Here is a 23,970-nt window from a genome sequence, read left to right on the forward strand (position 1 = left end):
CACGATTGATCACCGACCGTCCCCCTTCCGCCTGTGACCCCCCTCCGCCGTCAAGCGGCTGCGCTCGGGGCTTGCCGGCAAAGTTGTCTCTTGCTGAGGCGCGGAGGCACCCCTGGCACCCCGGAGGCTCCCAGCCAGGAGAGGATCGCGGCTCTTTCCCGTGCTGGGGAGAGGCGGGAGAGCAGAGCGCCGACGGCTTGGGCGGTTAGGAAGCGGGGTGCGTGTGTGTGTGTGGGGTGGGCAGGATGCAGCTGTGCCGGGGCCGCGCGTTGGGCATCTCCGTGGCGGTGGCGCACGGGGTTTTCTCCGGCTCGCTCAACATCCTGCTGAAGTTTCTCCTCAACCGCTACCACTTCACCTTTCTGACGGTGCTGCAGTGCTTGACCAGCTCCACGGCGGCGCTCAGCCTGGAGGTGCTGCGGCGACGGGGCGCCGTCGAAATGCCGCCCTTCAGCTTCAGCCTGGGGCGCGCTTTCGCCGGGGCCACGCTCCTCTCCACGCTGCAGTCCAGCCTCACCCTCTGGTCCCTGCGCGGGCTCAGCCTGCCCATGTACGTGGTCTTCAAGCGCTGCCTGCCCCTCGTCACCCTCCTCATCGGCGTCCTGGTGCTCAAGAACGGCGTCCCTTCCCTCGGGGTGTCGGTGGCCGTCCTTATCACCACCTGCGGGGCTGCTCTGGCAGGTGAGTGCGAGCCAGAGGAAGAGGCTCCACGCGGCTCCTCCGCAGCCGGGCTCCCCTTCTTGTAATCCCTGCTCTGCCCCCCCCTCCCTCCCCTCACTATTGCCCCTCCGGATAATCCCCCCTTCCTGTCATTCTTGCCATACTTGCGCCCACCCGAAACCTTGGCAGGCACACTTCACCTTCCATCTCATCTCTCTCTGTCTGTGCTCAAGCTATCACCACCACCCCACCTGCGCTACAATTCCCTCTTAGATCTTCATTTGCTTTCCCCGTCCCCTGCTCCCACCAGTTATGTCTTACCCCTTCCAGGTTTCCCCTGGTTCATTATTACACTCCTATGGGACTCTAGACTAAGCGTCTCATAGTTGTTGTGCTCAAGAACAAGTATTGTTCTTTTCTCGTCCCATTAATTTTCCAGTCTGTCTCCTTATAGTTCCAATCCCGATGTCCTTTCTTGTGTGCTCTTTTAAATTCTCTTCCAGTCCTGCCAGGATAGCTGCTCTTCACACTCCACATGCTTCAGCCCTTTTTTCTCACCTAATTCCACCCCCCACCCACCCACCCACCTCACAACCTCCCTTCTACAGATTCTAAGGCTTTGACCATTACTTTGGGATATGAAGCGCAAACCATCAAAGTCCTGGCCTTTGCTTCCCCCTCCTTCATGCCTACATACAATTAGCAGAGCCTTCTTTTGGTCTCCCCCCATATTCTGCTGGCAAGACTTCAGGTCTTCTGGTACCTGCTGCTTCCTAAGCACGGCACTACACATTAGAAGGGACAAACCTATGTGAGCCAAATGCATGGGGCAGGTATGCAGGCAATTCAGTTACTGGCTCCTGGCAACTATAGATGCTTAATAGTTTATTATTATATTTGTATACTGCTCTTCTCCCGAGGGACTCAGGACGGTGGACAGCCATGGTAAAAACAATGTACAACAAAAATTAAAAGCTTATTAAAATAATTCAATCATTCGGCCAAATTTAAAACATCCAACTAACTGTAATATATACAGCTGTGTGTATATTAACTAACTGTATAACTGTACTAACTGTGTGTATAACCAACTAACTGTAATATATACAGCTGTGTGCACAAACCTAAAGGTAAAGTGGTCTGCCTTCCCTCCTTCTATAACCTTAGATGTACCCTGGCTAAAAATGCAATAAGGCACTGTGTGAAGCTGTCCATCTCTAACCTTAGTTTGGCTGGGCTACTTTCTGTTTTTGATTCCACACCAGCTCACAGCACACTTCCTCTGTCTTCCAATAATTAAAGCTTATGGGGTTCTCGTGTGCTTTTTCTCCCGTGATAAATGCTCATTTACTCTTCAGCTTATGAAGCCTGAAGCAGTCACATGTTGGTTAATTTCCCCCCCACCCCGCCAGGGGCACTGACAGGTATCTTTGTCAACAAAACGAAAATGTATACTGGTGGGTACAACAACTTTTAATTCATAACAAAATATACTTTCCCGTATTTCCCGCCACATAACAGTAACAGTTATGGAATATGGTGATTCTTACCCTTCATGGATGTTACTTTTGTACAGAAGAGTTGACACTTGAAGTGGTCCAGCTGGTTTCCCCCCAATTCTGCTTTTTCCCTTCTTCAGCCTCCTGTTACTTACAGCTGCCTAACTTCCTCTGTCACATACAAGCTCTTGCCAAGGATGAGAAGAAACTCTTGTGAAAAGCTGCATCATGGATCTCCTGGGCAGTGTCATTGCTTCTATAATCTATAATTAAAGTCTTATTATCATCACCTTAATAGAAGGGGGCAGGGAGGAAGGAAGGAAACAATAATTGAGTTATCAGAGTTTCTGGAGTGCATAGTATAGCAAGTGGGAGTAAGGGATTGAAATATACAGTAATGTTAAAATCTTGGGTTGATTGTCCTTTGCTTTCAGGTCGACATAAAAATGTCTGAGCTGAATATAAATGAATAAAATGTTCAGGCAGTTCTAAGTGACATCTTCTTGTTACTGTTATCATTATTAAAAGAGGGTTCGTATTTATTTTCTACTGGGGACAGAAAGTTTTTGTTTTGCCTGGAAATTTGTGAAAATTTGATCATTAACAACCAACTACTGTAAACATGCACCCTCTAAACAGATCTGACTACTTTCTGAAGTACCAATAGTAGACAATTACATTTTCACGTATGTTTCTGTGACATAAGGCCTTTGTAAATGTTAATATTGAGTCTACATGCTCCCAGTGGCATGGTTTTCACAACTGTTCTAAAAGAACGTCATTAGATGTTTTAATTTATTTGTCTTTAAAAAAAAATAATAAGAAAAGAAAAAAATCCAAAACACATTTTCATTTTTGAAGCTCTTTTTTATGCTTAGGGATTTATTTTTTTTTTGGTACGTGTTATCTACGGCTATACTGCTATAGTCATGCTATGCTTCCTTAGAAATATCCAGCAATGAGAACTATTTGAAATAGGTCTCCGGATACAATTGTGAACATCTCTTTGTATTACTGAGATTATCCGTGCTGCCTTTTTATAATTTTTTCCCCCTATACAGCAATAGCAAAAAATGTCCTGATTTTGCCTCTAACTTTGAATCTGTGTCTCTAGTTTTATAATCCGACCAAATGAAGAAAGGGAAACCTTGCCACTTGAAGAAAATTCTGCTCACTCCTATGCTTTAATTCTTAATTACAGTCATAAGAACATAATAGCCATGTTGGATCAGATCAAAGAGCCAATCTGGTCCACAATTCTGTTTCCATAGTAGCCAACCAGCTGCTTCTGGGGCCATCACAAATAGGACATGTGGCCAATAGTCCTCTCTTGTTATTTCTTAACAGCTGGTGTTCAGAAATGCTGCCTTAGATATGAAAAGCATTTTATAGCCATTATGACTACAGCTATCTTGGTTATTTTATAGTTAGTTTTGATTCATTTTAAGCAGCTTTTTAAAAATATCACTCCCTCTTATTAAATTGTTCTATTGTTTTTAATGTTTAATATTAAAGCAATGATGTTTGATTATGGTTGAATTTGAATTATTATTATTATTGACTGAGAGCAACAGAGAAAATTGTATGTCTTAAATTTGACTTAATTCCTAAAAAAAAGAGAGAATCGTCTTTACATCTTATTGCAGTACATTTTGTAGTTTAATTTTGGAAAGTTGATGAAATTCTCCTCTTTATCTAATCTGAATACTGAGCAGTATCCTGTTCCATTGGATAACACCATGCCCATTAAATGAGAGAGAAAAAGTAATCCTCATTGTGCAGACACTTCTACGTTGAATTTTCCTGCAAATCATTGGAACAGTAAAATTAAAGATGATCCTAAGCAATACTTGTGAAATTTGTACAGATTAGCTTTATCTGATTCAGGGCTTCCAACAATGCTTTAAGAATATTATCCTCAAAAGTTGAATTGAGGTAAAATACAAAAAAATTAATATCCACAATAATAACCCTAATCCAGGCAGTCATTGCTGTGCCTCAATCTAACATTGTTAAACCATACATAGTTTACCACTCAGAATAAATCCTAATTGGTATTAGCTCTGCAAGATTAAGTTATCTATCTAAGAATGGACTCATCTTCAAAATCTGGTTTCTATCATTGATGGTTCATTTTTGAGTTTGAACCAGTCTAATTCTGACAGGTTGTTCATTTTAGATTCTCTTTACTCATGCTGTACCTTATTTCAGGTTATCGGTAGATAAATTTGATGAATGGTTGTCAGTAAGTAGAATTAGAGTAGATGGTTTTGCTATCCTATAGATCTTTTCAACAAACATTTCCATTATCACTTGTCTTTGCATTGGCTCTGTTGACTAAGGATGTTTGGAACTTAATCACAGAAAGAAAAAGTTTTAATGCCTTGCCTGAAAGTAGAACATTCATAAATTAATACAGGAATATAAGGTTAACAGATTTATTCAAAACTTTTCTAGTTCAACTTTTTTCCCAACATTGGCCAGATATGCTTATTCCCAAACAGTTCCCAAGTAAATTGATGATAGCTCTTCTTAGCAGTTTATTCCATGTATCCTAAAATCCTTGTAGCTAATATCTCATCAAAGCCGATCTTCTACTGATGTAGTTCATATAACAATGATGAAATATATTTCAAGTGCATGTAAATTTTCTCTCTCTTTCTTTTCAAAATTGGCAGGTGCGGGTGACCTGACTGGTGATCCCATTGGGTATGTCACCGGAGTTCTGGCTGTGTTGGTACATGCAGGATATTTGGTTGTGATTCAAAAGATGAGTGCAGATAGTGACTACGGGCCTCTGACAGCCCAATATGCCATTGCCGTTTCAGCCACACCTTTTCTCATCCTATTCGCCTTTGTCAGCATGGAAGCCATCAATATCTGGTCGTTCCCAGGATGGAAAGATCCCCTCATGACATTCATCTTTTTTGCCTGTGTCTTATTGGGCTGTGCCATGAATTTTACAACCCTTCATTGCACTTACATCAACTCAGCTGTAACCACTAGTTTTGTTGGTGTTGTGAAGAGCATTGCAACCATCACCGTTGGGATGGTAGCGTTCAATGATGTGGAACCCACAAAGCTGTTCATAGCAGGCGTGGCAGTAAACACTGTAGGATCCATCACCTATTGTATAGTCAAGTTTATTGAGACAAGGAAACAGAGTAATTATGAAGATCTGGAAGAGGAACTTAGAGAAGAAGAGAAGAAAGACTATGAGGGAAGTCAACCACCCTTTTCAATGGAGGAGATGCCTAAGGAGGCAGAATCTGGAGATCCAATAATGGAGGAGTCAGCAGATGAAAACAAACAGCACAGCACAGAAGAGATGGGCAGCACTGGAGAAGAAAGAAATGCTACTCTTGTTCCAGTAGATGGTAGTACCGAAGAACTTAACAGAAACTCACTAAAGAATGCCTATCTTGGAATATGGAGGTTAATTAGGGGGGCCAATTATGCAAAGAAAGATTATCTAGTAGAAAATGAAGAGTTACCAAGTCCTGAAAAAGAGTAATTCTGTAACAAATTCCAAACAAGAATCTATGTCTTTTATTCCTTGTGGTGGGAATATGGACCAACAAATGCTTTCATACATTCATAAAAAAAAGCTTAATGGGGAAATGTTATCTCATTCTAATGGAACTAAAGCACCAGGTTCATGCTTAGATTCAGTGAATTTTCATTTTTCAGGGTACATAATTTCAGATCAGGACCAATAAAGCAGACACCTCATACTGGAAATCCTAGGTTTATAGCCATAGAAGTCAACTAGATAAGATTTACAGGTTCCTCCACGAATGCTTCTAGAAGCCTTAATATAATTATTCCAAGATCTTCAATGCCATAAACAAAATCTAAAGTTTTTTTTCCTAAGATAGTGCAAAAGAAGAAAATACTGGGTTTCATGTGAGCTGAATTAAATAAGTAGGAGATGGGGGGTGGAAATAACTGCCAGAATGGATGTATGTGCATATTATTGAGGATTCGTGGGCTATCCTTACCATAAATGAATGAAAGCCAAATCATAAGATTCTGCTGAAAATTCTATACCATCCATTTTAAATTCTACCTCTCTAAAATTGATTGAATATTTGTGAATATAAACATGCATAAAGAAGTATATTTATTACCACAGAGTGTATAGACTATTCTGAGGTGCAATGCTTCTAAACTTGAAGGTTGCATCTAGAGCTGTCCTACTAAATGTAGCTAATGCCTTTTAGATTACAGATCTAGAAATCATAATCAGGTCTTGAATTATGTATAATTAATTATATATGTGGAAGGAATTCATATTGTTTTACATGAGATACATTTATCCTTTTGGATTCCATGGACTAACCCCTTTTTCTGGGCTGGGCTGCCAAATCAATTGGTGTCTCTGCACTCCTATAATAAGAAGGGAAGCCCTGATTACAAGAAAGAAAAGTATCTACTGTGGTTCAAAATACAAAGCACACAGAATTCTTGATCTTACCAAGGTATAGTCAGAACCAGCCTCCCCACCAGGGGGCACTATAGAGAGGGAAGAAGTGAGGGACTTCAGCAGGCCTGTCTGTGGGCTCAGTCTGCCTCTCCTTAACAAACTAATGACCTGATCTAGTTCAGCTAAACTGCAAATTTAGGAAAAATCAATCTATCCATTTACTGAAGGTTTTCCAGAACCGAAAGCTGAAGAGTAATCCTGGGTTTCAATTGATTCAAGGAAGTAGTGGGTTTCAATTTCGGCTGCTACCGGTTTGCTTGTGGGTGCGTTTCTGCTCATGCGCGATGCTTCTGCGCATGCGCAGAGACATCCGGGCAGGTGGGCGGAGCCTCCCACCACTGACACTACCGGTTCGCATGACCAAGGGTGAACCGGTAGCAACCCACCACTGACTCAAGGGCTGTATCTTGAACTGTTACTGAGCAACCTACAGCTGCTAGTAGTTCTAGTGTAGGGTAGGCATTAGCGGGAGAAACTTCACTGCCCGAATTGGCAGAGTTGGTAAAAATAGCTCTAATCGTTCCTGTAACATTTTGTACATCAGAAGGATCATTTGCTTGCCTCTGTAGCACAAAGACCTTTCCGCAGTCAAGCATGGGCAAGCTGGACAGTCAAACACATGCCTCTTTCCTGCGGGCATAAATAGATTTCACAAGTGACTGATCTCAGTTTCATAGTCAACGCATTCATCCAAAGAACCCCAATCCAACAAAGCACATTCAGCATGTCTGAATAAGCCTAAATTGTATTCTGGCACTGGTATAGATGATCATGAAAAAAGGATGTGAATTTTTAAACTTTTATTTATCGATTGAATACATTTCTATACTGCCCATGTCACCTAAGTGACTCTGGGTGGTTTAATTTTTTTTTTAAAAGTATGTTACAAGATCAGAACACTTTTCATGTCCCAGTGTCTTACTTAAGTCATGGTTTCCATTTTGGCTTTTGCTTCTCTTTTTAGCTTTTGCTTTCCCTCCTTAAGGTGCCCATACATTCAGGTGCTGTGCTGTGCTGTGTTTTCATTTGTTGTGTGAAGAATATTTGGGAATATCTATTGTTTATCTGCAGGCCATCGATCTCCCAGGAAAATTTATCAGTTAAAGTCCACGAGTGCACTATATTCCCCCCCCCAAAAAAAACCAAAAACCAACCCCCCCCTCTAATCTGAAGTTCTAGAAGAGAGAGAATAGATGGAGAAGAAAAGGGGTTGGTAGTTTTATGGCGCTAAAAGGGATATTAAGCTTGAAATCTGTAAGGTGAAGCACAGCATTGGATGGACAAATACTGCAAAGGTGATGGTGGTAAGGGGGAACCATCTGACCTCTTCCATTTTTTTTCTGGTCCTTTTTGACAGAAGATTGAAGTTTTTGTTTTCTTTATGGACCTGAATTGACCTCATGCAGTCATTGTCTTCATATAAATTTTGGATTATTTTTTCTCCTGACAACAGTCCTATGTTTGCTTTTTATGGAACTTTTTTCCCCCCAATGACTTTAGGGATTTTTCCTCTTCTTTTTTCTTTTTGGTTAAAATGTTCTTGGGTATGTTTGTTTTTTGGCATTAGAGCAACGTGCTCACCAAGCCTTTCCTGTGATCCCATTCATTCCGCTTGATCACGAGCCACCCTTGTCTTTGTAGAAACTAGCGTGGGTGGCACACTCATTTTTTTTCTCTCGATTGCAAAATGGCTTTCTGGAGGATTCTGCAACTTAGAAAATCTATTTTTCTACCTATTGGCTGGTAGTAAAGAAGCCACTTTTAATATTGTGTCAGCCCCTAGCAATTAATTTAAGCAGTAGCAAAGTCATGATGGTATCAAAGAGAATTTGTAGGTGAAACCCACAAACTGGTTTTGAGAACATTTAATGAGATATCAGTCTGCTCTGATGAGTGAAAAGTTCTCGTGTGCGATTTCTGTCAGTATAAATTAGTATATTTATATATTAATATTAGTATATTTATATACTAATATTAGTATATTAGTATATACCAAGTGAAGGGAGACCTAAAGGGAAAAAATATATATATATAAGGACTTGAAGACCTTTTATACATGAATATTATTTCCTCTTTGCAGTCTTAAATGTGTAAATATATTAATGTTATTAATGCAGAAATGCATTAATATATTAATGTTATTAATGTAGAAATGCATCAATCAGAAATATATTTCTGACTGAAATATATTTAATACAGTTTTTTTTAAAAAGTCAACTGCAAACTATTTAATCAAGGGGTTTCTTAAGCAATGTAGATACAAGTATGCGAAGACTCACTTACCGTAAATGTTTCTTTACAGTTTAAGAGGGGAAAGGAGGAGGTGGGTGGGTAATGAGAAAAGATCGGGACAAGGGAATTTGTCTCCAGCAAATATCTCCACATTTTGCCTTTTGCCTGTAGATATTTTTTGCTGTCTTCTCTAGGAATTATGGAACTTGTGGACAAATATGTCTAGAGGGCATCTCTTTACACAATTTTCACAGCTCAGTAGACCATAGCTTGGGGGGAATGCAAAAGGTCTCTGTTTTAATCACTGACATTTCCAGTTCACAGAAACATTAGGAAAGACTTATTTAAGAGTTTGAAAGCAGACCAGTGGCTTCACATTCTTTTTTCAGAGGATCTTCTGGATCTATGTTCCAATAACTCATTCACCAGGATATCTGTGTTCATGGAACAATAACTTAAGCAGAGATAGATATGGAAAGTTAGACAAGAATTTGTCTTTCTTAGAACACAATAAAAGACAGCACTTCATGTCCAGCAGATAGAATGAGGCCCGGGGCATTCCTGTAAATTGTGGTCTAACTAAAAATTAAAAAGACTAAAGAGTAAACCTCAGGTCCCGGTGATCGATCCGAACTGGATCTCGTTATCGATCCGAACTGGATCTCGTTATCTTGGGACACTATAATTTGCCTTCATTCATGTGGTCTAATTGTCCTGAGGATATAGCATGGCTGCTATGTCCAGATTTCCCAAACTGGGTGCAACTACAGCAGAAGACAGGATGCCCTGATGCACTAATGATGAAGCCCAGGTCACTATCTTATCTAAATTGTCCATTTAATAATAGCATTCAAGAATGAGCTTTTTTGCAATCCTGTTTGCTATGCAATCCTGGGATTGCATAGCAAACAGCTCTTCAGGTAACCATATGCATAAGGAAAGGATCCCCTGATACCACAAGATTGGCTTCGTTCATGGTCTAACCTGTATTTGGTCTGTATGGTTTAATGGTCTGATCTGATGTATTGCAATCTTGTATGTTACAATGTTTGCGTTCTAGAGAAACTCTTGCTTTATCATTAACCACATCAATTAACTATGTATTTATTTATGTATATATTTAATAAATCACCTGCCCTGGAATACAAAAGATGCACATCCATTATCGACGGCAAACTGTGTTTCAGGCATGATTTCTTTGTGATCCCTGTAGGGCAGTGCACCCAATGGTCATTCTAGGTTATTTTTTAATTGTGGAGACAAATGTTAGATTAGCATATATTCTGACCTCATGGTTCATTTCCCTGGCACAACAGAATGTGTTAAAGGATTTCTTAGCTATCCATTTAAACTTTATGGTAATTTCCCCACCCACTTCATTTTTTAAAATGCTAATAGAAGCACGGCCAAATAATAACAGTATTGGATTCTTTAAAATTCTTTAAAAGTTCTGTGGAGTGTCTGCATGTGTGCCTGCTCATTGCTTTCCGTGGGCACCAAAGAATTCCCTGCTTTAAAAATGGGGATTGGATCAATGCAGCCCAGAATTTTCTTTCCAGCGGAGGAGATTGGGTAAAGTAAATATTAAAACTATCATCTCATGCTGAGGCATCTTAATTGTACAAACCACAAGAATGTCAATTGAACTGGAGAATGAGAGGGAGAGTAATAAAATGTATTGCTTTACAAAAGCTTTAAGCTTTTATATTTGCTGGATGTGGAGTAGGAGAGAGGCAGAACAGCGTGCCTGTGTGTTTGTGCGGCATTGGTTCTAACAACCAAGACTGGTGTGTCAAAGGAAGCTTTCGTATCCAATTAACACAAATGCATCTATTCATTTCTTCTGGAGTTGGTTTAGGTTTTATTCAATTGACTTGATGTTCAGTGTTCTTTTTCGTAAGTAGATAGAGGTCTATGGAGATTCTCAATCATCCAGGTCACGGTAAGCAGAGAGGCATTTACATTTGTATCCTGTTTCCCCCCAAATAAGATATCCCCTGATAATAAGCCCAATTGGGCTTTTGAGTGCGTGGCAATAAGGCCAAGCGCTTATTTCAGGGTTCAAAAAAACTATAAGACAGGGTCTTATTTTCGGGGAAACATGTATGCATATGAAACATTGTGTAATCTTGAGAGGATTTTCTCATCAGTTGGCTTGAAATGGGACTTGTTGGGATAGGTTTCACATGTTTTCAGCAATTATATGGAAATAATTATATGGAGATCATAATGCATTTTGTTTGTATGTGTACGCATACATATACAGTGAGAAGATGATGATCATGCATTGGGTGAGCCATGTTGGCGCAGCAGTTAGAATGCAGTATTGTAGATTAATTCTGCTGACTGCCAGCAGTTCGATCCTCACTGGCTCAAGATTGACTATGCCTTCCAGGTTGGTAAAATGAAGTCCCAGATTGTTGGGGGTAATATGCTGGCTCTATAAATTGCTTAGAGAGGGCTGTAAAATGCTATGAAATGGTATATAAGTGCTATTGCTATATGCCTCCTCTATATCTAGTTGTTTTTGTTCATATCATGTTCCATGTTTTCTGTATTGTATTTTCAATGGACTTGATATGAAGTGGCTTTGAAGTTGGCAGGTCTGAGTCACGTGAAAAAGAGCTGCTTTAGTCTTGGAATGATTTTGCTTAGTGTTGTTTGGCAGAACAACTGTCAATCAGCCACTATTGAGACATTCATTTCTATTAATAACATTGCTGATAGATCATGGTACTCAGAGCAGTTTTAAATACTTTAATATGCATCCTATATAGCTCACACTCTCTTCTATGGAGCAAAGAGATGATGCTGGACTTCAGCTTTAGAATTTAGAATGAAGGCACGATGGCCCATAAAACATAAGACCATTCAATGCGTGCACCATATTTAGTCTGATAGTTATTATCAGAAATTTAGTGTCTCTCTTTTCCCAATGACTGCAGAAATAGGCACACAGGGAAAATGGAGGAGAGAGAAATTCTGTGTTTGCTGAAACAATAGGTGATTGGCTGTAGTGCAAAATGGCATCCTTCAAAATAAACATTAATTTTTGTGTCAATATGCTATTGAGCAGCACCTGCTGTAGTTTCACAAAGCTGGGCATTTACAGAATCCAGACAAGAAAGCCAGCCTGGTGATTTTAAAAAAAACAAAAAATTACAAAAGGCTTACAGATGTCCATATGTCTCTGGCGAAATATCCTGCAACCATTGTAGGCACACAGTTTTTGGAAGGAGATAAATAGAGATGGTAGCAACATTTCTCTCAGTTCAAAGAATGGTTGCTATTGCCAGCTCAGTGGTCAGAATCCTGTACAGAATTAAGAATGTGGAAACCCAGTGAATAATATTTTGGATGGATTGTCCAATGCTTAATTTCCCCCGCTTCTCAGCAGGAAGAAATTAAATATGCAAGCTAAAGCCCTTTAAAATCGACTGGGATTTTATGAGGGATGTAAGGACTATTGAAACCTCCATAATGCTGTAATATAATGGCCACCAGAAACGAAGTTACTTTTTGTTCTTTTCTTGTTTTTCCAGCTCAGATAAGTGGAAACTGATAATATGGGTAGTCCATAAAAGTGGAAAAATTAGCACAAAGCTATGCACCCAAGAATATGAGGCCCCTCTAGCTTGCCATCTATTTAAAAAGTCTATGGACATAGTCTCCAGATTTCAATGTCCAGACATAGGCCACATGTTTTCGACTCTTTTGAGACCAAGTGTCACCCTTGGATTTTGAGTGGCTTGCTGAATATTGCACTCTAAAACATACTGTGGTCCAAGCCGGACAAAAATGTATGACTAATTATTATCCTTATGTACTTAGTTTTTTTCCATCAATCTCCCTTATATTCTAGGGATGATTTTGGGAAGGGCCTTAGTTTTAAGAGTTGTACAGAATTCTGGGAGACAGTGTCATGTAAAATGTACTATTCAATATGAATCCGGTTGCTGCTATTCTTTTGCTCTTAAATTATTAGTCTCATTAGGCATCTGATGTTGCTGCCTCTGGTTTTTAACTTGAAGCTGCTTCAAATGTAGGAGAGGGGGAAGCAATCAACCCTGTCCATCAATTAGTTGCTATGTTCATGCTTGGCAAGTTTGCTGGAGGTCATTTGAAAACAAAAGAATGATTGCAGCAACTGATGTTGAAGTCATGTTTCCCTTCATCTCCCTGGAAGGATGCTAGCAAGCTGTGCATTGTGGTGAGAATGAGACACAAAGACAAACCATACCATACTGCAGGAATGGAAGAAGCAAGTGACATTATAGAGATGATGGTTGACAAAGAATTGTCATTTTGGTTAGGGCATAGAGATCCTCTGGATCTATTCTGAGGTCTTTGCTTGCAAATTCAGGCCCCTTTCCCTGATATTCATTTTTCGTCATGTACCAGAGCAAGTTCAGATGATCAGATGAATCATTTGTTGACCATTATATGAGCTCTCCAAAGCTAGCCAGGAGGCTTCCATTTCCTTTTGCATTTGTAATTCTTTTATTTTGCTCCTGCTGATAGAGAATGAATGGATGAATGAATGAGTGAATGCAGTGAGATGATACGAGTTGGTGCCACTTCAGACAGCATGCCTATCATTTCTGCTCATTTTTCACTTATCCATTGGGTGGATAGGCTCCCCTTTTGCATGTAACCTTTCTATGACTTGGTCTTAGTTCTGGACAGAGCATGAAGTCAGCCAACTGTTTGACATGGTTGAAGTAAGGACTAACAAGTATGTTTAAATGACCCAGTTTAATGACCTGGAGAACTAAGAATTAACAGGTTCAGGAAACCCAGTTTTGCTCACATAACAATCTATGATACATTTAAACATGCTACAGATGGAATAAGATGGCAATGAGTTAACTCCAACTTTGATGTGCTCCCTGTTTTTGGCCATCCATTCCTACATTAATGATAACATAGAATGCTATAGGAATATGCTGCACGATCTTTGTTGGAAAATGTTATTAACTTCTTCCCTAGTTTATGTAATGCCCAGTTTTGCTGTAATCCTACTCGTCTCATGCAGAAGAAAGTATATTTGTTGAATGTCAATTTCAAGGCAATAATCAAAAATATTCTTGCCAGATTGCAGCCAAGAGACACTGTGTTTTTACTTTTAGAAATTCTGTGTAGGAGGTATTCCTTTAATAGATTAAGGACTCTTTAAAAAAGCCAGCAAAGAAATACATGACCTCTGGGTAAGACTGTTTAATTAGGCAAAATATGCTTTAGATTTAAAAAGTATTTGTATAAAAACACAGAATCTCCTGCAATGAGTTAAATTTTTTCATACAATTGGAACAGGACTGGCAACATGATGTTAGATTGTAATTCCAAGCATCCTTGTCCCAAAGGTGCTTTTTCAAGAGGCAATTGGACTTTCTGGTTTTTTCTTTGAAGACATTTCGCTTCTCATTCAAGAAGCTTCTTCAGCTCTGGAAAAGCTTGAAAAAACACCTTTGGGACAACCATGACCTGGATGACTGAGAATCTCCATAGACATCCGAGCATCCTTCATCACTGGCAATGCAAACTAGGGCTTCAACATCATAAGATTCCATCTTGCCCATTGACCTGTGCAAAGAATTACTCCTTTGGAGAGCCACCTTGATTCCAATCATTAGAGTGATCTGCTTCAAAACATTAGCTTGGCTTGAAACAGTCTCCAATCAAGATATCAAAGGCAGGTTCCATGTTTTTGGTATTATTTGTCTGTAGACTTAATTAAGGAAATCAGAGCATCGGGTGCACTTAAACAATTCAGCTGAATTTTCCATTGATTCAAGCTTTGGGGATAATTTATTGAGTCCAATTGAACAATTCAAACTGAGTCAGAAAACCATTCAGTTTGATTTTCCAATTCAGTTTGAAAGGTTGATTTGACTGAACTGATTTCAAATCAAATCTCTGAATTAAAGGTTTGCTCAGCTTTTTGAAGCACATAAAACACATAACAATTAAAAGAAGCTGAACATTTACATTGAGAGTATATAATGTAGATCTAAGTCTATGTGTAAGAAGTCACCACAGTGATAGCTTTTTTTAATTATAGGCAATATTTGAATCAATTGTGTGTCTGTTTCATCCTGAAACCAGTTATTCTTTTTCAAGGAAAGAAAGAACTTGTAATGAAATAAGCTGGACCATCTGCCCAAAATATTGAAGAAAAGTAAACAAACTAACTAAAAAAGCAACAATAAAAAACCCCTGAATAATATTGACAACATTAATATGGCAGCATTAAAAATGTTTTAGTTTTGTTTATTTGTTTGCTGGGGCTTGTGTGCTGTTCAGGTCTACTAGGATTCTGAGTGACTATTTTACTATTTGGAGTACATTTTTAAAATATCCAGTGAAATAGCTTGAGAGTGGGATCAACATCAAATAAACCCTTTAGACCAGGGGTGTCAAATTCAAGACCTGCAGGCCGGTTTCGGCCTGCGGGATGCTTAGATATGGCCTCTGGGGCCACCCTGGAAACAGAGAAGGACTGGCCCGTGGTACCTTTGCCAGCAAAAAAGGAGCTTGGGAGGGTCACATGCAGCCCTCCTGAGCTCTGTTTTTGCTGGCATAGGGTTGCAGGAAGCCATCACAGCCGAAAACAGAGCTCGGTAGAGCGCTTGGGCCACCACCTGCACCTCCAACACAAGTGACGTTGAGCTGGCCATGCCCCTGGCCACGCCCCCCACAAGGTCAAACACAACCCTGATGTGACCCTCAATGAAATTGAGTTTTAACACCCCGGCTTTAGACCAAACTATATCTCTTCATATTTCAAATATGTACCGATGTCATTGCCAGTGCCATAATTTATAAAGATTTGCTATTTACTTATATGTTTTCCAGCATAGGAACATATGGTGTTATCACTGTTTTCAATAAGTACAAACATTGTTCATTATGCTGCTCCCGCTCATTAATAACCCCTTTTATTTCAGCAAAATAAAAGTGTAAATCAATAACTAGGGCACCCATGCAGGCAGAAGATAATATAGAAGAAAAGCTTCGTCACAAGGCAAAGAACGAAGACAATCCTATTAAGAAAGGAAGGGTATTTTTTTAAGGACACAAATGTGCAAGAAAGATGCATGTGCCCTTTGCACTCTTTCACAGCAATTTATTTACGTATGAATGCATGAATGCATGAATTTGTAACCTTTTAGAGGAACATGTGAATATATATATATATATTTGCTCAGACTTAAGGATTTGCAAAACGGCTAACAATGGCTAACAACTTTCGATGGACAAAGGCTTAGCTGTCCAGTACATAACAATAACTCTAATAATCAGCTAATTGCTTTGACATTCTTCATAAAGGGATCCTGCTTATGGTCATCTGTTCTTGCCCATGCAGTATCTATCTCCCTGAGATAAGTATCTCTCAACATGGAAATTTCTAAGGCTTCCATTAACCTTCTTCTGCTTAAAGCCATCTAATCAGTGGCTCGCATCATATCTATAGACATATGGAATCAGAGCTGATTCATATAGAGATTTTTGCATTTGCTCCATTGGGAGAGCAAGTTTTGTCCTGGCAAATCAAATCCCAATCACTGGGACCTGGCAAGTCCCAGTGTTACACTGGAAGTTGCCGATTGCTCTTCTCTGGGTCTGAAATAGGAGAATCACATCTCAGCAGTCACCACTGATGCAGTGGTGAAATCCACATTTTTTTACTACTGGTTCTGTGGGCGTGGCTTGGTGGGTGTGGTGTGGCTTCGTGGACGTGGCAGGGGAAGGATACTGCAAAATCTCAATTCCCTCCCCTCTCCTGGGGGAAGGATATTGTGAAATCTCCATTCCCACCCCACTCTGGGACCAGCCAGAGGTGGTATTTGCCAGTTCTCCAAACTACTCAAAATTTCCGCTACCAGTTCTCCAGGACCTGTCAGGACCTGCTGGATTTCACCCCTGCGTTGATGTCAATGTCTTCTAAATCACCATCTTGAATTTTCCACTTAGCAGTGAAACTCAATATGTTAAATATTGAGCCATATGTCCAACTGCCATGCTGGCTAGGGATTGTGGGAACTGTAGTTCGATCTAGCCAAATTATGATGGCTTTGGGGAAAAAATACATTAGGATGCTTGGCAGCTTCCTGTTTTGGGAGAATTTAGCTGCCAAGAAATGCCCCTTGTACTGCTTTACATTTGTGTGTTCACAGCTTCTACATTGATATGGAAGGTGGCAGCCAATCACTGAAGAGGTAGCTTAACCTTATGCAGTAATCAACACAAGACACTGCTCACATTCAGCAATAATAGACCTGTATTGATTTAAAGGTTTTTTTTTTTAAAAAATAAAACATATATTCACTCTGTCATATAACTTGCATACCATCCCATAACTTGGATGCTCAGCCTAGCATGGGCCAGCTACATAGCTCAGGAAGGGTTTAGATGATGGGGTTCTACGAATGGAGGCATGTAAAGCTTGTTTTTTTAAAAAAATATGATTTGCCTGTAACTTCCATCAAATATTATTTTCATGCCACTTTAGAGTCTTTTGTTGCTTTAGGTTGCTAAGACATATATGACTACATGGTACTGATTATTAATACAGGTAGTCTTCACGTTATGACAATTAATTTTTTGTTGCTAAGCGAGCCATTTGTTAAGTTAGTTTTTTGCCCCATTTTACAACCTTTCTTGCCACAGTTGTTAAGTGAATCACTGCAGTTGTTAAGTTAGTAATATGGTTGTTAAGTGAAGCTGGCTTCCTTGTTGACTTTGCTTATCGACAATATAACTGTCATAGCAATAGCAATAGCAATAGCACTTAGACTTATCTACTGCTTCACAGTGCTTTATAGCCCTCTCTAAGCAGTTTACAGAGTCAGCATATTGCCCCCAACAATCTGGGTCCTCATTTTACCAACTTTGGAAGGATGGAAGGCTGAGTCAACCTTGAGCCGGTGAGAATCGAACTGCTGAACTGCAGCCAGCAGTCATCACAAGTAGCCTGCAGTACAACATCCTAACCATTGTGCCACCATGGCTCATAAATACATGTCAGTTGCCAAGCAGCTGAATTTTGATCATGTGACCATGGCAGGGTTGAAATCCAAAATTTTTCCCTACTGGTTCTGTGGGCGAGGCTTGGTGGGCGTGGCAGGTGAAGGATACTGCAAAATCTCCATTCCCACCCACTCCAGGGGAAGGATACTGCAAAATCTCCATTCCCTCCCCTCCTGGGGGAAGGATATTTCAAAATCTCCATTCCCACATCACTCTGGGGCCAGCCAGAGGTAGTATTTGCCAGTTTTCCGAACTACTCAAAATTTCCGCTACTGGTTCTCCAGAACCTGTTAGGACCTACTGGATTTCACCCCTGGACCATGGGAGTGTTGCAACAGTCATAAGTGTGAAAAACGGTCATAAGTCACTTTTTTCAGTGCTGTTGTAACTTTCAATGGTCAATAAACCAACTGTTGTAAGTGGAGGACTACTTGTATTCTTCTCTCTGACTTCCTCTGTTTCCTGGCTGATCTCATCTTACTGAATTACTTACTTGCTGAATTCCATTCTGGTTCCAAGCTTTTTTTCATGATTTTAGTATGTATCCAGTTGAAGATCCTATTCTTCCATTTCCATGTGGTGATAAAGTTACTCTCTTCCTATTCTATTCCATTTGCCTATTAATTTTAGAATTAGTGGTGCCAGGTTGGTTGCTGTCTCCCAGGTTAGAGATAGCAAGGTGAGGGTTTTTTAAAATAACAATTCCTCAAAATCCAACATACATATATTTAAAAAAAACATCAAACACACTCCTCTATCAATAGTTTTGATCCTGAATCAGCTAATGGAAAGATATGACAATAAATCAGCTATATTCATTTATCCAGAAATGTGTTAAGATGATAATTTCCAGATGAGATGCTGGCTGTGGTTTTAAGTGGGTTTATTTATTTATTTATTTATTTATTTATTTATTTATTTATTTATTTAATTTATATGCCGCCCTTCTCCGGAGACTCAGGGCGGCTTACAATGCGTTAAGCAATAGCCTTCATACTTTTGTATATTTATACAAAGTCAGCTTATTGCCCCCACAAACTGGCTCCTCATTTTACCTACCTTAGAAAGGATGGAAGGCTGAGTCAACCTTGAGCCTTGGAGAGATTCGAACCAGCAGTAAATTGAAGGCAGCTGTGTTAATAACAGAGTGCGTAGACCACTGTACTATCAAGGCTCTGGTTGAAGTGTGCTGTATTTTTAACAGTACAAATGGATGCCCCTATAGAGAAGTATATAATCTATACACATCCCAAAGTTTTATACTCATTCTATAAATACCACCGGTCTGGAAAAGAAAATAGCTGGCATATAAAACAAACTTCTTTGATCCATCTTGCCATCAGTCATTTGATGTGTTCAGGTTCTAATAAGCCAGAGAAGATTCCTTAATTAACGAATATTTCAGGTGATGAAATGCTAGTCAAGAGATGCTGTGGTTCTGAAATATCAACATAAGAAAGAATAAATTTCACATGATAGCTACAGGTAAGTAGAAAAGAACACGAATCCAGATTTTCCGGGACTTTCAGAATAGGTTCTGGTTTGAATGATCAAGTTCAATTCATTTTGTTGATCTAGGGTGCAAGGAGTTTAAGTGGAGTTTGCTTTTGCTTAGTTTGAATTTTTTTTAATGAAAAATTTCAAAAACTGCCCCCAAACCTCTCAACAGTTGCTACACAGACAATGTTATCTGTATGCCACACAATGCCAGAAAGACCCCAGCCAATAGAGTCCATAGCCTTTTGATAAAAGTCAGGTGGATTTAAATGTCCAGTTGGAACTTTACAGAACACATAACAGCTACAATCCATTATAAAGATGATCAAATGCTGAGATGCTGGTGTGAACTCTATTTGCCCCAAATCTTTACAGTTTTTTTTTAAAAATCATATACCAGTACTTCCTTGCATAACACACAAATATTACGCATTGTTAGTACAGGATTATTCTCCACACAAAAGACTTACCTTGCATCTTGTATACTGTTTCTCTCAGATTCTGTGCAACAGGCGTAATGGATTCAACCCTGTGGTGAAATCCAATTTTTTTTACTACCGGTTCTGTGGGCGTGGCTTGGTAGGTGTGGTGTGGCTTGGTGGGTGTGGCTTGAATGGGCGTGGCAGGGGAAGGATACTGCAAAATCTCCATTCCCACCCCAAACGGGGGCCAGCCACAAGTGGTATTTGCCGGTTCTCCGAACTGCTCAAAATTGCCGCTACTGGTTCTCCAGAACCTGTCAGAACCTGCTGGATTTCACCCGTGACTCAACCCCAGTAACTTTGTAAGAATATTCAGCAATTAGTCATTAATCAAACCTTTTAAAGGAAAAGTTCTACTGTTCCATATTGTGATCAAATAAATGTTGACAATGAGCTCTGGTGCTTGCAATATGGTTCACAGAATCTCCTTTCCGAACAGCACGACTGGCAGAAGTAGGCAGTTATGCCAAGCCGTGGTTCTAAATCCCCTTTATAAAATCATCAACCGCATTATTATTCCGAGAAAATAGTGCTGAGAGTGAAATAAGGAAAACATATGAGTGGACAAGGCCAACCACAGGCAAAAAAAAATAAAAAAAAATAAGTGCGTTTGCAGCGATTTTTAACTTCTTTCTTGCCAACACTGGATGAAAGAAAGAGTTTCCTGCAAAAAAAGTTCCTTCTAATCTATCACTGTCTATGGTTGCTGCCTATTAAATACGCTGACAATTTCTTTTTCTTCAAAATGTACAAAATAAGCTCTCCCTTCTCTCTATTTTTTCTTATCCTAACAACCCTTACAAACTTGCTATTCCTTATTTATTTATTTAAAACGTTTTTTTATAGTCACCCATCTTTCAACCAATTCTGGGAGGCCCCCAATCCACACAATCATTTTATGTCCTTGCTTTCAGGTGAATCCCTAGTTCTCTCTCTCTCCCTCCCTCCCTCCCACCCTCCCTCCCTCCCTCTCTCTCTCTCTCTCTCTCACAACAGACTTTATTTTGGCATTGAATTGCACTTTTCATTTAGGTAATGGGACAATAATCCACAGCAAAACAGGAATCTATGCCTTTGCCCGACTCAAGGATCTGCTGTATTGTCTCCTCAAAATTATACTACAGGTAGTCCTTGACTTACAACAGTTCACTTAGTGACCATTTGAAGTTACAATGGCACAGAAAAAAGTGACTTATGACCATTTTTCACACTTACGACCGTTGCGGTATCCCCATGGTCACATGACTGACATTCAGATGTTTGACAACTGACTCACATTTATGACAGTTGCAGTGTCCCAGGGTCATGTGACCATCTTTTGCGACCTTCTGACAAGCAAAAGTCAACAGGGAAACCAGATTCACTTAACAACCATGTTACTAGCAACTGCAGTGATTCACTTAACAAATGTGGCAAGAAAAGTCATAAAATGGGGCAAAACTCAACACATTTCTCACTTAGCAACATATTGTATTTTTTGGAGTATAAGACGCACCTACCTTTTTTGGTGAGGAAAACAAGAAAAAAAAATCTGACTCTGCCTCCCAGCAATTTTGCCTCGTTGCAGCAAAGAGCAAACAGCCTGCTTTACTTTCATTTTCATTTTCAGCATAGCTTGATTAGCACAAGAAAAAAAAAATCTGTTCCAGCAATTTACCTCCTTGCAGCAAGCAGCAGAGGCCTGCACAAAACAGCTGAGAGCAAAACAGCTGAGAGTCGGGAGGCCGATCCAATCAACTTGTGCTAATTAGGCTGTGCTGAAGCTGAAACGAGCTGTTTCTTCTTGCTGCTTGCTGCAAGGAGGTAAACTGCTGGGAGGCAGAGGCCAAAGGGTGGGGGCCAGTGGGAGGGTGGGACTACATTCGGTGTATAAGACGCACCTAAATTTTCACCCCGTTTTAGGGGGGGAAAAGGTGCGTCTTATATTCTGAAAAATATGGTAAATTGTCAGCTCAGTTGTGGTGGTACGTTGAGGACTCTCTGTATTCTACTACAAACCAACTGAGTTACAGTGGATACAAAACTGATGCTTCTATAATACTGGAACAGGCTGCTGCTGCTGCAGATATCTAATTTGGAAAAGTGCCTTTGCAGCATCTTGGCTGAGAGAGTTGCCCTGTGGGTAATTGCCAGCAGATTCATGTGCCATCAATTCCATTTATTCACCAGAAACCATCATAAGCAGCACCTGCCTTTCATGCCACCAAGAAGCTCTATTTGAGTAATGATTTTGAATCAAAATAATTTAACTAGACAGTGAGTAAAGTATATGAATCAGAAGGCAGGAGGGACGGGAAGGGGTCAAGTGCGGGAAGAAAGGATTTTAACATATCTTGCTTAAGGAGGCTAGTTTACTGATTTAAGAGGGATGCCTCTTTGGCTTACAGCCCAGTCAAAAGGGAACTTTAACCCAGAACAGCATTTTCTGCAAGTGCTGTGGGAATGGATTCCAAATGTGGGAACCTGATTTGTGAGTCCATCAAAGCTTCTTATTGCTAGGTAAGCCAATAGAGTAAAAAATGGTAATAAAGTGGTTGCCAATCTGAGGCACAGTTTATCTTTTCTGCCCTGAAGTTTTTAGTCGCTTCTCCCCTGCATATAAACTGGTTGGAAAATGGGTCCAGCTCAGAGCTGAGTTTCAGCAAGTTCTGACCAATTCTGGAGAACCGGTAGCGGAAATTTTGAGTAGTAAAAATTCTGACTGGCCCCACCCCCCTCTATTCTCTGCCTCCTGAGTACAGCTGATTGGGAGGAAATTGGAATTTTGCAGTAACCTTCCCCTGGATTGGGGAGGGAATGGAGATTTTACAGTATCGTTCCCATGCCATGCCCACCAAGCCACGCCCACCAAGCCACGCCACACCCAGCAAGCCACACCCACAGAACCGGTAGTAAAAATTTTTGAAACCCATCACTGGTCCAGCTGAAACGATATCAACTTCTTTTCTGGATTTTAACTAGCCTTCTAGTTTCTTCCATTTCAGCCACAACAATAGCAGAGTTCTGTATCTTGTCCATGTTTTAACACAGCCCCTGAGTGATGGAGCTCTGTGATTTTCCTCCCCTTCTCACCCATGCCAAACAAAAATACACCAGGTGTTCTGTTGAGGCCTAGTAAAAAACAACAACAAAAAAAGAACCAACATTTTTACAGTTCTTATAATCTTCTTAGAATAAAATTGGTGGAGCCCTGGATATGTGTAGGGGGAAACCAAGAGGGACAAAATGATGGGCATCACTGAATGATCAAAACCCTGCCCTTTCTTAATGCACATTGCATATATTGCATAAATGTGTACATGTAAAAAGACACTGGGCTTTGATTTACCTGGCCCTTCCCACTGTTTTGGTGCTGTCGATCTTCCCAGGGAGACAGATTCAGTTACTGCCATCTGCATTCTGCCAGTAGGATTTTAGAAGTCTCCCACAGAGACTTCCATGCATGGATGGCATATGCTCATTCAGTTTTTTAAAAATAGCTTTTTATTAAAAATTTAAAAAGGAAAAGAAGAGACAAGGAAAAAAGGGAATAGAAAAAGGAACTTAAAAAAATAGAAAACATATTATATATATATATATATATATATATATATATATATATATATATATATATATATATATAAAAGTGGCTCCCGATTTTCCTCTTAGCAATTATACATACAATTTTAATCCCTCTCTCTTAAGATTACATCAAATTTCCCTTCTTTCTATAACCTGTTCTTTCTAGTGATCAAATCTATAAGTCATTATTTCTTTTTTCAATAAGAAGTCCATAAGGGATTTCCAGTCATTGATGAATGCAAAGAAGTCAACTTGGCCATCTCAGCAAATTCTGTCAATTTCACCAACCATTCCTTCATAATGCCGAATCTTTCCATCTTTGTGCTATAATAATATTGCCACAGTAATCATAGACTGGAATAAACTTCTGGCATATGCTGATTCTAGATTTACAAGTCTATAATTCTGGAAACTAACAAGCCCTAATCTGGCCCCCAGCAATCTCCTGATAGAATCCAAGGGACTCCCATAGGGAATTTGGCCAGCATCTTTCCCCCACCTCCACTTTAAGCCAATCAAAGAA

The 23,970-nt window shown here is 39.9% G+C and overlaps 1 protein-coding gene across 1 annotated transcript; it reads left to right on the forward strand.

Moving 5' to 3' along the window:
- Positions 1–223: 223 nt before the first annotated feature.
- Positions 224–7,772, forward strand: SLC35D3 (solute carrier family 35 member D3). Its single transcript, XM_034419056.3, has 2 exons — positions 224–681; positions 4,838–7,772. Exons 1-2 carry the CDS (start codon positions 246–248, stop codon positions 5,671–5,673), a joined length of 1,272 nt encoding a protein of 423 aa, XP_034274947.1. The 5' UTR covers positions 224–245; the 3' UTR covers positions 5,674–7,772.
- The last annotated feature ends 16,198 nt before the right edge of the window (positions 7,773–23,970 follow it).

This window comes from Pantherophis guttatus, chromosome 1 (genome assembly GCF_059756535.1).
Source record: "Pantherophis guttatus breed Tessera chromosome 1, ASM5975653v1, whole genome shotgun sequence".
NCBI classification, from domain to species: domain Eukaryota; kingdom Metazoa; phylum Chordata; class Lepidosauria; order Squamata; family Colubridae; genus Pantherophis; species Pantherophis guttatus.

Coding starts and splice junctions, on each gene's coding strand:
- SLC35D3 (XM_034419056.3), top strand. CDS start 246: ATGCAGCTGTGCCGGGGCCGCGCGTTGGGCATCTCCGTGGCGGTGGCG. Junction 682..4,837: donor CTGCGGGGCTGCTCTGGCAG/GTGAGTGCGAGC, acceptor CAAAATTGGCAG/GTGCGGGTGACCTGACTGGT.